The sequence below is a fragment of the Ovis canadensis genome, chromosome 16 (assembly GCF_042477335.2).
Source record: "Ovis canadensis isolate MfBH-ARS-UI-01 breed Bighorn chromosome 16, ARS-UI_OviCan_v2, whole genome shotgun sequence".
NCBI classification, from domain to species: Eukaryota; Metazoa; Chordata; class Mammalia; order Artiodactyla; family Bovidae; genus Ovis; species Ovis canadensis.
In genome coordinates, this window is record NC_091260.1 from 52,381,586 (window position 1) to 52,397,569 (window position 15,984).

Consider the following 15,984-nt stretch of genomic DNA (forward strand, 5'->3'; position numbering starts at 1 on the left):
TTACAAGAGTACTTATCAAGAAAAAGGTATACATTAAACACACAGAATAGTTACTTATGGAGGTTAAGGGTGCAGGAGAGGCAGGAGTGACAAATGGGAATTTAAGAAATTAAAGCATAGTAAAAATAAACCCCCTAACTCCTCAGCGCTCAACTTCTTGCACTATTCTGATACCTAAGGCAGCAGTCCAGGGCCTTCCCTAGCTATTCGATGCCCCTCTGCTTTCCCATGGACCACCCTCTTCCCCATTAGTCCCTGCTGTCTTCCTCAAGACCCCCCACACCAACAGCAATGTCTTTATCTGTTCACTTCATGCATATCTTCCTTCTTTCTCTTGTTCACTGTTTCCTTTCTAAGTCTCTGACCCTTGCAACTATATCCTGGCCCTTCTCCCATACCCATCATCACCCTTCTGCAGAGAGACGTTCATCCAAAGAGACCTTCATGGGACACAAAACTAATAAAATAGTCCAGGAGAACCAGAGGGGTAGGATGCTGTGGGAGTTGGGGGTGGGGGTGGGGGGAGGTTCCAGATGGAGGGGACATATGTACACCTATGGCTGATTCATGTTGATATATGGCAGAAACCAACACAATACTGTATAGCGATTATCCTTCAATAAAAAAGGCCAGAAGACTTTTGCTTTGCCTACCTGCCTCCTATTTTCTCTCTCCCCCCCTCTCTCCTTCCCTTTCCCTCTTTCCTTTGCCCTTTCTCTCCCCTTCAGGCACTGCTGCCAACCACGGAAGCTCCGCGGCCCCCCGGAAGTGAAGGCAGTAATCCCTCCACAGCTCCCCTCTGGAGCTCCTCCCCTTCCTTCCTAATCTCAAAGTCCAGCTGGTCAGTGAGCAGTTGAGTCCTTGCTCCGTGGGAAGCACAGGTTTAGTTGTTCCTGCTTCTGTGGGGACTTGCTTCCTGACTGGGAGAAATGATAGGAGCCTGGAGACATTTGCTGAGAGCTTTGCCCCTGAAAACCTTATCTCTCTGGACCCCCAAGACGTGCTTTTCCCTTAACGGTGAGTGGAAACCAGGGGTATGTGGGTCAGTGGAAGGGTCAGTGAGAGCAGAAGGGCTGAGTTCTGGAGCTTGTTGCCTGAAATTCTGGAATTCCAGACAGATCATCTAAGACGTGGGCTAGACCCCACCTTGTCAAACCCAGAGCCCCCTTCTCATGTTTAATATTTGGTAATGCATCCTTTCATCCCGAAATGAAATTCATGGGTAATAAAATCAGACTAGACACAATTTTAAACTAAAAATATTTGCAGAAACATAAAGAAGAAATAAAAGAAAGTAATTCAAATAATGAAGTATTAACTGATACAGATGCTTGAGGATAACTACTTTAAAAGACATAAAGCATCCTCACAAATTTCTGACATCCCCCTAGAAGGTGGTACCCCCCCCCCCCGGATCAATTACTAACAAGGAAACTAAGCCTCAGAGAAAAGCCTTAGGTAAAGCTTTAAGTGGCTTTACCCAAAGCCACCTAAGCCAGGACTAGACTGTGAACCTCTTCTTCCACGAAGACTCTCCTTTTTCTCCAGCAGGAACAGACCTGGGGTGGCCAGGTCTGGTGGTAGCTTCATGTATTCCTGATTTTCACACATATCTTGTTTCACTAGGAGCCCACCACCTCCTCACTAATCCCTCTGATGAGATGTGAGCATAAGCAAGCATCATATATCTCATTGATGAGACATAGCAAGACCCCATGCCCCACAGGCCCTGAACAAAGGGGACCCTTTTCCATTGCCCTATGATGATCAATTTCATCTTCATTTTCTCCACATCTTTCCTTTTCCTCTCTCCTGCCTTCCTCTTCCATTTGCTTTCTTCCCCCTTAACAGCTGTGATTCTTTGAAACTTAATATATATCTGGTGCTCTCATCTTCAACCAAACTTATTAGGGAGTACTATTGTCCCATTTCACAGATGAGACAGAAGGATAAAGGATCACTTAAAAATTTGATCAAAGGCAGAAATGTGGACATGACAACTTGAGATTCAAAGCCAGGTCTGTTTGACTCCAAAGTCAGAGTGATTCCACCAGGCCCTTTCTAAACCACTCTTCTTCCAGTTCTGTTTGGATTTCTCTTTTCCCCCAGTCATGGGTCCTTTGCCAGAACACTATTTAACTCCAACATTTTCTGAGAAGGAGCTAGAATTACACCCAGTGTCTCATACTTGGTAAAGAAGACACTATCCTAAAAGTACCGGTTGTTGACAAAGCAAGAGAAAATACTGTGTCTGCTGGCCCTTCCTCTTTTCTACTCCATCCCTGAGGGTTGTGGAGCTGGGCTGGGGGTGGGACCAGGTGAGGCTCGGTGCCTAGAGATCGTGATCAACTCAGCAGAGATTCTTCCACCAAGGGCACTGCAGGGAAGAAGTCATCTTCAAAAACCCACAACACATAGACATGGTGTCCTACTCTACCTGGCTTTTCAAAACACTTTGGTGCTTGACTTCCACTTTCTTACCTACTAGTCTTAAATACCTGCCTGCTTGTTTGTTCATCCAAGCACACACGTATTGAACACACCCTTCTTATGGACCTGCTGGGTTCTACAAATAGACATTTAGTCAATAAGTAATTGAGCACTTACCCCTGTGCTTAAACCAAGCCACAGTGAGCAAAACAAAACCTTAGCCCTTATGTGTCTCAGTGGGGGAGACTGAGGATAAACAGAAAAATGCATAAATATATTTTTAAAATATCCAGTAGAGATATGGGCTATAAATTATGGTGAGGGGATAGAAAAATACAATGAGGGGAGGGGAGACAGGGTTCATGTTAGATAGAAAGATCACCTGGTGTAAGTATTGCCAGATATGCAAAAAAAAAAAAAAAAGTGTCACAATCCTTATGTAACACCTACATGTATATTGTGCGATATATGTGTGCATGCAATATTCAGCCTTGCCCCTGTCTGACGGGCACAATCGCTTTAAGCTAACTATATCCACAAAGTTACAGAAGCAATTTGTTTTTTGGATGAAAGAGTATAGAAAATATCTTAGCTGTGCCTTGTTTATTAATTAGCTAAATTGGCGCTAGTGGTAAGGAATTCATCTGCCAGTGCAGGAGATACAAGAGACTCAAGTTCTATCCCTAGGTTGGGAAGATCCCCTGGAGGAGGAAATGGCAACCCACTCCAGCATTCTTGCCTGGAGAACCCCATGAGCAGAGAAGCCTGGTGAGCTACAATCCATGGCGTCGCAAAGAGTCCAACGCAACTGAGCACACACACACACACACACACACACACACACAAATTATTGAATGCATAACATGTTCAGGCAAGTGGGTATACACTCAAACATACCATTTTGCTACCATCTGCCTTCTCTCCCACAAGGAGGGGTGCATAGGAGAGCAAATTAATTGCACATAACCCCCATTTCCAGCTGAGAAACTTCCCAAGCCTCCAGCAAAGTTTTTCCTAAGAAAATCATTCAAATTAGCCTAAAAGTAGGTGTTCCACCTACACCACCAGACCATCCTTTCTGCCATCTGTGGACTGATCTAAGCCCAACAGAAAGCTAGGAGGGGCTCAGACTAGGCTTGCCCCCAAAAGTGCCAAAAGGAAGGACAAGAGTCACCAGCCTCAGAATCAGGCAGAGCTCTTGCTAGTGAACAATGTCGACTGGCCCCGGTTCACTTTAAGCAAAGGAACATTTATTGGAAGGATATGGAGGTGTTTGTAAGAATCAACAGGGTGGTGAGGGGTGGCTCAAAACTGCAAACACCTCACTTTTAATCACATCCTCAGCTCTAAGGTGAGTGATAATATCTTCCTTTCTAAACCCACTGGCTATGCCAAGTATCAAATGAGACACCCAAAGTGACAAGTTTGTTTTGGTTTTGAATTTTTAATTAAAGATATTTATTTCAGTTTTTTTATTGGAATATAGTTGCTTTACAATATCATGTTAGTTTCTGCTGTACAGCAAAGTGGATCAATGATACATGTACATGTATCCCCTCTTTTTTGGATTTCGTTCACATTTAGGTCACCACAGAGCACTGAGTAGAGTTCCCTGCACTCTACAGTAGGTTCTCATTAGTTACCTATTTTATACATAAGAGTGTACATCTGTCAATCCCAATCTCCCAATCCATTCCCCCTCTCGACAACTTTTTTAAAGTGACTTAATATACCATGCAGAAACAAGGTGTCATTAGCACTTTAATAAACTTCTTTAATATTCTACCAAGTATGAGCATTGTATATTTTCAAATGTTTTATAATCTTTTTTTTTCACTTGAAAGAATCACAAGCTCTTGATAAATTTCCACTCTGTGTTGAAAGCTGGTTATGAATATTAGAAAACTTTTCATCATTACAAAGAGAATTTCCCCTAGAATTTTCACCTGGAAATCCTCAGGTGCACAATTTCCAGGAGTCTCAGAGAAGCTTTATTAAACTTCAAATCTATGGCATCCTCAAAACACAGGTTACTTTGAATAGAGAACGCAGGCAATTAACAATATATTTAGGTTTTTTCTAGTAAATAATGAAAACGGAAGCATTTTGCTTCTTTTTGTCCACTGATTATTGTATTTTCTATTTTTGTTGAGTTTGGGTTGTTTAGCAAGAGAGATTTTTAGCTGTTTTAAGATGTTATCTACATTTTTTCCTTTTTTCATTAAAGTACAAACAGCTTAGTTTCATGCATACAAATAGTGATTCAATATTTTTATAAACTATATTCTATTTAAATAATTATAAACTATCGGCTACATGCCCTGTGCTATACAATATATTCTTATGCCTTACTTATTTTATACATAGTGAAAGTGAAGTCGCTCAGTCGTGTCCAACTCTTTGCGACCCCATGGACTGTAGCCTACCACGCTCCTCCATTCATGGGATTTTCCAGGCAAGAGTACTGGAGTGGGTTGCCATTTCCTTCTCCAGAGGATCTTCCCAACCCAGAGATCTTCCCAACCCTGGGTCTCCCACATTGTAGGCAGACACTTTACCATCTGAGCCACCAGGGAAGTTATACATAGTAGGTATACCTTTTAATCTCTTATCCATGTCTTGCCCCTCCCCCCATCCTTCTCACCACTGGTAACCCCTAGTTTGTTCTCTATATCTGTGAGTTGGTTTCTTTTTTGTTATTAATATGGTTATTCACTTGTTTTATTGTTTGGATTCCACATATAAATATGAGATGTTATTTAGACTTATTTTATTGTTGACATTTTTTTCCTACTTGATAACTAATCTTTCTTCCTTCCCTCTTCCTTCCTGAGAGCAAAATTCTATGAATTTCATTTTGAGCCCTCATTTCACCATCATATTCCCATGAATTTGGTGAATAAACAAATGAATGATTGAATATACCTACCTTGACCACTTAAAATTCAAGTTTTATCGAATTTTTCCAACTCCCCTTATTTTCCTCTCCAGACCACTTTCATAATTTCCTGTAGCTTTGGAGTCAAGAGACCTTTCAGTCTCCTCAGTGGGTAGCTTCAATTCTACAGATAGGAAAATGAGACTGCAGGATTGAAGAGAGCTTGAATTCTTAGAAACACTCAGAATTTTTTTCCCCATTTCAGAAGAGTAACTAATGTAGAGAGACACAATGAAAAGCTTTTCAAAAGGTGAAATTCTCAGAAAACTTAGTTTTATTTTTGGGTCATTTCTATGTATGGATAGCCAAAGCCATTTGCTTCTAAATTAAGAGCAATCATGACTATTTAGAGCAGAAAAGTGAATGAACTTTTTCATGAAAGAAACAAAACATATTCAGAGTCATTACTTTCCAGCTCATTTAAAAACACAATTGTTCATTGTGTTTCTCAGGATGATGACCCCATAGCCACACAAAATTCCAACATTTCATCCGTGGATTCAAACTTTCATGCTGAGCAAGACAAATCATTTGCCAAGCTCTCTCCACCTATCTATACTGACCTTGAACCTCAAAATTAGTAGCATTCTTTTCCAAGAGTACTTATAAAGTTTCTAGACATCTCTTTCCGCTCCAATGTTCTCTGATTCTATTATTCCATCCCCTGCTATATAGAGGGGTCAAAATCTGTGATGGAAAAGGAGGGTGGAGGTAGCCAGTGAATGAGCAAAATGGTACCAGGCTGGGAGTCAGAAACTCAAAGTTTTGTTCTTCTTCTGTAGCTAACTGGCTTGGTGATCTTAAATTAATTCACCACTTTAGGATGGCTTCTACATCTATAAAATGAGCATCTTGACCAAAAGCAAAAAAAAAAAAAAACACACCTAAGCTTCCTTCTAGCTCCAAATATTTAAGGATTCCTCTGGCTCCAGTTTATCTTGTGTTTTCCTGGACTTTGAGTCGTGTTTTACAAGAAGGTTTTGTCTTCTAAGTCTCTTTGGATGTATGTGCTATTATAGTCCATGGCCTAGCACCCCTTTTTTGTCCTCCCCAACAATAGTCAACAGCCATTCATTCCTTGTTTATTGAGAGCCAACACAGTACCAGAAACTGGGATTGGCACTGGGATTCAGGGACCAGGCAGCCCAAAGCTTAGAAAGCACCTCCACTAACAAAAAGGATGTACTCCAGCAGCCCTCCGGCCCTGAGGGAAGTTTGAGCTGAGCAGAGAATCGCCGTCCTTACAGTATGGCAGCAGAGGGAAGAGCCTCCCAAGTTTGTGAGGGACCAAGGCGGGAGAAACCATGACTTTCCCCAGTAACTTCCGTGCCTTCCCTCAGATTCGAGAGGAACTCTTTTTTTCTCCAGAAATTCATTATTTTTTATTTTTTATTTTATTGAAGTATAGTTGATTTACAATCTTGTGTTCGTTTCTGCTATACAGCAAGTGATTCAGCTATACACACATATATATGCATCTTTTCCATATTCTTTCCCATTGTGGTTTATCATAGGATATTAAATACAGTTCCCTGTGCTATACAGTAGGACCTTGTTGTTTAAAAAAATTCATCATTGGGAATTCCCTGACTAGGCAGTGGTTAGAACTCTGCCTTTTCACTGCTAAGGGCCTGGGGTCAATTCCTGGTCAGGAAACTAAGATCCTGCAAACCTCAATGCATGGCCAAAAAAAGAAAAAGTTAATTATTAAGGTACCTCAGTCTGTGGCCTGTGCAGGTGTCTGGACACTGGCCTGGTGACATTGGAGGCCAGAAAATTCCATCCTCTGATCATGCTCAGAGCCTCCACTTTGGGTTTTTGTTTTGCTATTTATTTATTTTATTGGAATATAATTGCTTTACAATGTTGTATTAGTTTCTGCAGGACAAATCAATTTACAATGTTGTGTTAGTTTCTGCTGGAAGTAAATCAATTACGCTTAGGCATTTGTAACTGAGATGTTCCCAGGCAGAACACCCATCACCTCGCCTCTTTCCCTACCTCCAGTTGCCTTCCCCCACATCTCAGACCACCCTGCTGGCACCATAAGCACCCCAACCCCTCCACCTTTGGGGAGGCACTTCTGAGACTCATTCTCCTCACCTGGCTGCCTGGTAATAAACTCTTTCTGAGCTGTTTGTTTTTTTTTAAAAAAAAAAAAAAGATAACTCAGTTTTAAATCCAAACTAAACTTTAAATGATTTTCTCAAAACTAGGAAATAAAATTGCCCTCAGGACTTTGATTTGAGTGACGACAGGTCATTTTTACGAACAGGCCTGTGTGATGCTTAGTTGAGGACATTAACCCACTCTGCTTTCAGCCGGTGCTTTCTGGACATCTGTGACCAGGTGCGGCCTTCATACAAAGCCCAGCATGCCGCCATGTGACTTCACACCCGAAAGATACCAGGTAAGCATCGAGGTTTTAGGAGAACTCCAGTGAGGCAGTTCTTCTCAGGAGGGCCAAGGTAACTGTTTCCTCAAGAAAAACCCACAGATGGCCCTGCCTGCCACTGAGCTATCTCAGATATCACAGCCTTCAAATCAGTGGGAGCCTCCAAACTCTCTTACCCCACTCGATGGTATTGTTTGAAGTGTGTGTGTGAGAGACAGAGAGAGAGAGGCAGAGATGGGAAGACAAAGCAGAGGGAGACAGAGAGTACAAGGAGGAGACTGTCCATGGCCATACATGTATCACAGGGATACAGGTGTACATGCACACACAAGAAGAAGTACACAGGCCACGCATGTGATGGCGCTCATTTCATTCCATCCCATCCGTCAGTGCCTGATCTGACCTTCCTGAGTCCGCCATCACAAAGTGTCATTCTCATTTTGCAGTCACGCAATAAATATTGGACTCATTCTCTCTCCTTTCCTCTCTTTCTCTTTCGCTCTTTCTCTTTCTCTCTCCAACCACCCCCCGCCCTTCATTCTACATGACATTCATAAGTTAGAAACTGTAGAATCAATAAAGTCAGGAGGGACCCACAGAGATGAGAAGGATAGGACAGAAGCTTTATAATTAAAGTCATGAACACTACAAGCACTCCGTTTTTTTTAATCTGCCCAAAAAAAAGAAATTAGAGGGAAAAAAAACATGATACTTCAGACATTTATTTCAGTCTCTTTTTTCACAGCTAAAATCAACTCAAAGCCAAGGCTTTCTATGGAGAGGTAGAAAATTCCAGCCTCCTTCTTCATGTTTCGGAGAAGGTAATGGCAGCCCACTCCGGTACTCTTGCCTGGAAAATCCCATGGAACCTGGTAGGCTGCAGTCCATGGGGTCTTCATGTTTGATGTGGAAAAGGATCAAAGGGCCACATGAATAATTTCCTCCACTTGAGAGGAAGGCTCTGGGTATATCTTGCAAGGAGGTCCCTGGGCAAAGAGTCACCCTGGTGAGTGAGGTCAGTGGGGAGCCCAGGTGCTGCTGTGTGGACCTGCTGTTGATCTGTAAGCAATGTGGGGGTAAGGAAGATGCTAAGCACTTAACTCTTGTCTGCTTACAGTCCCTGGCCTATAGCCGAGTCCTGGAGGTCCATAAGCAACATCTCTCTCCTATGCACACAGCCTATTTCCCAGAGCCCCTGTTGCTCCACCAGGGACACATGGAGTGGCTCTTTGATCATGAGGGAAACAGATACCTGGATTTCTTTTCTGGGATTGTCACTGTCAGTGTTGGCCACTGCCACCCGTGAGTATCCTTAAAATTTCTAGATTTTTCACCCCAAGAGATATATGGAAAACAGGCTAGGGATCGCGTTAGTGACTCAGAACCTCAGTGAAAAACTCTCTCTCTTTAGGCACATGGCAGTTTGTGGCTATCATGCGCCTCCCTATTTTCTGGGTAACAACAACAAAAATCTTCATACCATGCTTTGCCTTTTCTTAACAATGTAAGATTTTGTCATCCTCATGGCACATGCAATGGGATGTGTACCATGTGATTGGAGTATGGCTGTGTGTGTGTTTCTCCTCAATAGTAGCTATAGCTTTTCAAAGAGAGGGCACGCACTGAGGAAAGGGCAGTGAAAGTGAAAGTGTTAGTCACTCAGTTGTGTCCGACTCTGTACAACCGCATGGACTATAGCCTGCCAGGCTTCTCTGTCCATGGAATTCTCCAGGCAAGAATACTAGAGTGGGTAGCCATTCCCTTCTCCAGGGGATCTTCCCAACCCAGGGATCGAACCTGGGTCTCCTGCATTGCAGGCAAATTCTTTACCACTGAGCCACCAGGGAAGCCCAGAGAAGGAGGGCAGAAGAGGAAAGGGCAGAGAAGAAGGGAAAACCTGGTATTCTCAGAGTACACAGGGCAGGTGGGGAGGGGGGATAAGAGATGATGAGAGATGAGAAATCACTTCTAATCCAACTCTTCTTCTTTTTTTTTTTTTTTACTTTATTTTACTTTACCATACTGTATTGGTTTCGCCATACATTGACATGAATCCACCACGGGTGTATACAAGCTCCCAGTCCTGAATCCCCCTCCCACCTCCCACCCCATATCATCTCTCTGGATCATCCCCATGCACCAGCCCCAAGCATCCTGTATCCTGTATCCTGTATCGAACATAGGCTGGCACTTCGTTTCTTACATGATAGTATACATGTTTCAATACCATTCTCCCAAATCATCCCACCCTCTCCCTCTCCCTCAGAGTCCAAAAGTCCGTTCTATAACTCTTCTTTATCAACTCTGTGCAATGGAAGAGGAAAGAAAGGATGATGAGAAGACGATGTAACCGGAGCTGAAAATTTACACCACAAGTGGATGACTGCATTAATCTTGAGATTTTCTGTGATTCTGATCATCAGCCCACATGCGGATACCCTGGTCAGGTCCCTCTGCGGTCCTTTTTGTTTGAGTGCAGCCATCTCATTTTAAGATCTATTCTGGCTTGCCTTTAATAATCTGATCAATAAAACTTATAGTACATGGGGCAAAAATAAAGCAGCAAGTCTAAATAAGGTGTGGGCCCTTCTGTGCAAGAGAGGGTGAAAGGTCTTTTCCATGAGCACCTGTAAGGCCATGAGGAGGGAGTTATACTCCCAGGTCCAGCCCTCACCTGTTCCTCCCTCAGCTGTCTGCATCTTCAGGAGGAACTAGTCCCAAACGAAGGGCTTCCCAGGTGGCGCTAGTGGTAAAGAACCCGTCTGCCAATGCAGGAGATGAAACAGACGCAGGTTCGATCCCTGGGTCAGAAAGATCCCCTGAAGTAGGAAACGACAACCCACTCCAGTATTCTTGCCTGCAAAATCCCATGGATGGAGGAGCCTGGAAGGCTATGGTCCATAGAGTCACAAAGAGTCAGACATGACTGAAGCAACACAGTACATACACACAGTCCCATACCACGTTCTGAGGAGTGTGAAAAATAAATTTCAGATATATTTTAAAACATAAGATAAACATGCATGAAAGAAGTAAAGAAAAATGAAGTAGAGAGCATTTCTAAACAGTCGCATTGAATCCTCCCAATTACGTGCAACATGGTGCCTGTGAATGAGCCCCTCCCACTGGCTCCCATGACCTTGGTGCATCCCCTGGTCACCCGCTGACCATTCACCTCATCCCTCTGACCCCCTAACTCTGGGTGTTTCCAGCTCTTTCCTGAGCCCTCCCCTCTTCTCTCTATACCCCCTTCTTCTCTTGTTATTCCCCCGACAGAACTGGCCTCACCCCATCTCCCCACCTCTTCTCGCTTAGTTGCTACATTTCAGCAGCCTCACCCAGCTGTTCAGCCTCGGCTCCTCACCAAGCTATGATAACATGTCTAAGACACCCAACGTGGGCAGTAAGATGCCCCATGTCTCCCTCAGCCTCCAGGATACCCCCTGCCCATGATACTCCACCATCAGCTGCAAATCGACTTTACAAAGACCAAATCCACTGTGCTTCCCACAAAACTGTTTCTAGTCACATATTCATTTATTCAAGGAGCACATATGAGCCACCTCCTCTGGGTAAGTCCTTGCTAGGAGCTGGGTAGTTAAAACAAGACTGGTTGTGCTTCTCAACCAACCCTGGGGTTTCCCCCGCTATCACAGGAAAGAATACTAAAGTCATCTTGGGCCCTTTTCTGCCTTTCACTCTATATAACCAACCTGATACCAAGATCTAGTTTCCCTCCACTGAAATGCCTTTCCCTACTAGCCCCTCTCAGGAGGTCTCAGTGTCCTAGTTCTGCTCCTCCCCGCCCCCAACACCTGGAAGGCTACCATGCCTTCCAGGTAACTGGCCTCACCAATTCCAGTCTTCCCTCCTACCTTCATGTGGCTCTCAGATTTATTTTGCTAAAGAATGCTTTTGTCAAGTGTCTCTTCCACGTAAGAGGTTATTAATAATCCACAATTTTCTGAAGTGAGATCTGTGGGACACTGATCACAGGAGAGGTTCATTGTTAAAGGGTTCCATTAGAAAATAAGGTTGGGAAACACACTAAACTCCATCTCTCCCTCCTGGGGAGACACAGGGCACATTAGCCTATTAAAGGTACTGATAAGTCCTGCAGTAAAGAATTTGATCTGGTATTCCTCAAAATTGTTTAACCACTGAACTGATTCTTTTTTTTTTTTTTTTTGGTGTATCAATTATTGATAAAAGACTTCAGCCATTTCTCTTCTCTGGAACAAGTTCACACACCTTGGCCTGTCTTTTCAAGGCATTCCAAGTCAGGTCTCACATATTTATATACCTTTAGTTCCTTCTTTCAGGGAAGGCAATGGCACCCCACTCCACCGAAAATCCCATGGGTGGAGGAGCCTGGTGGGCTGCAGTCCACGGGGTCGCTAAGAGTCGGACATGAATGAGCGACTTCACTGTCACTTTTCACTTTCATGCATTGGAGAAGGAAATAGCAACCCACTCCAGTGTTCTTGCCTGGAGAATCCCAGGGACTGGGGAGCCTGGTGGGCTGCCATCTATGGGGTCGCACAGAGTCGGACACGACTGAAGCAATTTAGCAGCAAGAGCAGTTCCTTCTTTCCCTCGAAGTGAGACTTTGGATTCACAGAATGTGATAACAGAATGTTCATAAACATCGACCATTACTAAGACCCAAATCTTGGAATCGTCTTTAAAGGAAAAGTTGTTGATCTTATAAACATGTGTTTGATTGAGCTATAATTCTTTAAAATAAAATGGAAAGACACCCAGGCTTACATGTAGTCTTCTCTATTTTCCAAACTCTTTAAAGCGTAGTTAATAAGAAAATCTAGTTAGAAGAGATTATACCTTCAAAATTCCTTCTTCTCTGGAAATTTATCTTTTAAAATCCCCAGCAATCAATCACTTAGTCCTCTTTTGAACACTTTTCTTGGTCAGGAATTCATTACCTTTTGAGGCAATACGTTCCATTACCAGATACTTCTGGTAGCTAGAGAAGCACTTTCTTGTGTTTGGTTGACTCTTGAAACTCTTTGATAAATACCCATCGGTTTTAATTCAATGGTCAGTGTTGTGCGGGGAGGGACATGCCCACGGCAGTGTGGGTAACTCTGCTCTTCCCTTTATCCAGGAAAGTAAATGCAGCGGCGCAAAGGCAGCTGGGCCTCCTGTGGCATACAAGTTCTGTCTTCTTCCACCCTCTGATCCACGAATATGCAGAGAAGCTTTCAGCACTTCTTCCTGAGCTGTTGAAGGTCTGATGCTCATAACTCAAACGGGCAGGATCTGCTGATCCCAGGGAAGCGGGACGGGGAAATGAGAGTATGGGCGCGGAATGTGGTCTGTGCACTCAACATCTAAAGTACTGGTAGCCATGTCTGAAAGCACTCAAGAAGAGAGAAACCAATGAATTGCTGCTAAAACCAGCTGACATTCACTTCATCAGCTCCAAGCGGCTGCCTCTCCTGATCATTTTCCTTACCATATCTTTGCAGACATCACTTCAGGGGGGCCCAGCCTTCCTGACGCTCTCCTCTGTGTTACTCAGGAAGTTTTCATCTCTTGGCTCCACACTGCCTCTGCCAAGCCATTGGCATTTCTTCTTTAACAAAGAGTGAACCCATTTTTTTTAGAAAATTAATATACCGTTAAATTCATTTGGTCTGAGATGCAGTTTGATATTTTGCTAAATGGGATGTTTTTCTGCATCTGAAATGATTGACTTTTTAAACTGGATTGAGAAGTTAAAATGTTGGCCAAAATTTGCATTTCAGAACTCAATGAGTTAATATCTATGTAAAACAGTGCCCCGTACCTGGTGTCAGCTATGATTATTATTTTACCATATTATCTAAGTACCCTATTTCCTATATGATATACAAGAGATGAAGAAATCTGAAATAGCTGTAACCTAAGTTCAGGGCAGGACTCCAAACTCTTGGATACCTCAGTCAGGAACCCCAACATTGGATCCATGCTCAGTCTTGTCCGACTCTTTGCGACCTCATAGACTGTAGCCCACCAGGCTCCTCTGTCCAAGGAATTTTCCAGGCAAGAATATTGGAATGGGTTGCCATTTCCTACTCCAGGGGATCTTCACGACCCAGGGATCGAACTGTGTCTCTTCCATCTCCTGCATTTGCAGGCAGATTCTTTACCAACTGCACCACCTGAGGAGCCCCTTAGATGGTGCTGTCTAGCCTTAAAGTTCATTTGACGGACCCTAAATGGCAATCCACTCCAGTACGATTGTCTGGAAAATCCCATGGACAGAGGAGCCTGGTAGGCTACAGTCTATGGGGCTGCAAAGAGTCGAACACGACTGAGCGACTTCACTGTCACTCTAAAACCTAAAATCAGGTTAGGAAGGATCCAGTGCCCTTGAGCACTCCGCTTTCCTTCAGCCAGGATAAGCTGCACTTTTTGTTTGTTTGCTCACTCTTTTTAACATTCACAAACACTGAACAGACAGGCTGGGATATCCTCTGGGGGCCTCTGGGCCAATCCTTCAGAGTCAAGCAGAATGATTCAGTTTCAAGAGCCAAGAGACGAAGTTCTCAGATTTCCTTGGTTGCTAACCACTGTACATTTCAACAAGCCTCTCCATCTTAGCACTTCGAAGAGCATCAAGTAATTCTAATGGAAGCCGGGAATGTTTCACAATTTGGGCAATCCCTTAGCCATTGTTGTATCTCTAATGCTCAGCAGCTGCTCAATGAAGAGCTATAGAATCAATAATTAAATGATGAGACTCCATGGGGTCACAGAGTCGGACAGAACTGAGCGACTGAACTGATTGGTATGAAGGGAACTCTTCTTAATAATCAGAGGCTGGGATACACTCTTTCACAATTTCAAATGAATTCAACAATCTGTGTCTCATGACCATGTGTACTTTTTTTCCTCCAGGTCGTTTTCTTGGTGAACAGTGGTTCAGAGGCCAATGACCTAGCCATGCTGATGGCCAGAGCACACTCAGACAGCACAGACATCATTTCTTTCAGGTAACCACACCTCGGAGATTCATTTTAACACTGACTCACCCCAGTATTAAATGTTGGCCTCTAAAATATAGCCTAGAGCAGGAGAGAGACTTTCACAGGGCTGTTTTTCTAATTTCAGGATTTAGGGTAGGACCCACCAAATGAATTTTATGGATGGATAGCACCATAAAAATTGGCCTGATCCAAGTAGGGGTCCCTAACTAATAGAGTTTGGAAGCCTAGTTATGTCATAAATTCTCTATAAAATTAAAAAGAAGGCTACAAGGCAGCTTTCTAACTTTAAAGATATGGTATAGAAATAAACACATTGTTAATCAACTATGTGCTGTGCGCTAAGTCACTTCTGTCATGTCTGACGTTTTGCAATCCAATGGACTGTAGCCCACCAGGCTCCTCTGTCCATGGGATCTCCCAGCAAGAGTACTGGAGTGGGCTGCCATGCTTCCTCCAGGGGATCTTCCTGACCCAGGGATCGGGCACACGTCTCTTATGTCTCTTCCATTGGCAGGTGTGTTCTCTACTACTATCACCACCCGGTGTGCTCCAAAACAAAATATAAATTTAAAAAGAATAAATTAAAAGTAAAAAGAGATATGGTATTGACTGCACCCTATGCCAGAGAGTGAAAGACTGGTCTGCACCCCCAGAAACTTTGCCATGTGACACTGGACTCACTTTCATCTTTGCTTATGATAAGAAGCCGTATACTTATTTCACAGCGCCAGTTGTACCATTTTTCACCTTTTTTTCTAAATTCAGAGTTCAGCTCAGTTCAATCACTCAGTCGTGTCCGACTTTTACAACCCCATGGACTGCAGCACACTAGGCTTCCCTGTCCATCACCAACTCCCAGAGCTTGCTCAAACTCATGTTCATTGAGTCGGTGATGCCATCCAACCATCTCATCCTCTGTCATCCCTTTTTCCTCCTGCCCCCAATCCCTCCCAGCATTAGAGTCTTTTCCAATAAGTCAACTCTTTGCATGAGGTGGCCAAAATACTGGAGTTTCAGCTTTAGCATCATTCCTTCCAAAGAACACCCAGGGCTGATCTCCTTTAGAATGGACTGGTTGGACTTCCTTGCAGTCCAAGGGACTCTCAAGAGTCTTTTCTAACACCACAGTTCAAAAACATCAATTCTTCGGCACTCAGCTTTCTTCACAGTCCAACTCTCACATCCATACATGACCACTGGAAAAACCATAGCCTTGACTAGATGGACCT

At 43.4% G+C, this 15,984-nt stretch overlaps 1 protein-coding gene across 5 annotated transcripts in view; it reads left to right on the plus strand.

Annotated features, from left to right (window-relative positions):
* The first annotated feature begins 807 nt into the window (after positions 1–807).
* AGXT2 (alanine--glyoxylate aminotransferase 2) overlaps positions 808–15,984 on the plus strand; it is a 43,852-nt gene continuing 28,675 nt past the window's right edge. The window contains exons 1-6 of one of the 5 annotated variants that reach the window (XM_069555938.1): positions 815–1,017; positions 7,690–7,778; positions 8,509–8,584; positions 8,881–9,065; positions 12,889–13,012; positions 14,667–14,761. In XM_069555938.1, the coding sequence (XP_069412039.1) occupies positions 8,932–9,065; positions 12,889–13,012; positions 14,667–14,761 (353 nt within the window). In that variant the 5' untranslated portion in view covers positions 815–1,017; positions 7,690–7,778; positions 8,509–8,584; positions 8,881–8,931. Of the gene's footprint in view, positions 1,018–7,643; positions 7,779–8,508; positions 8,585–8,880; positions 9,066–12,888; positions 13,013–14,666; positions 14,762–15,984 lie in introns of all 5 variants that reach the window. The other 4 variants (XM_069555940.1, XM_069555936.1, XM_069555937.1 and 1 more) reach the window with 4 other exon arrangements.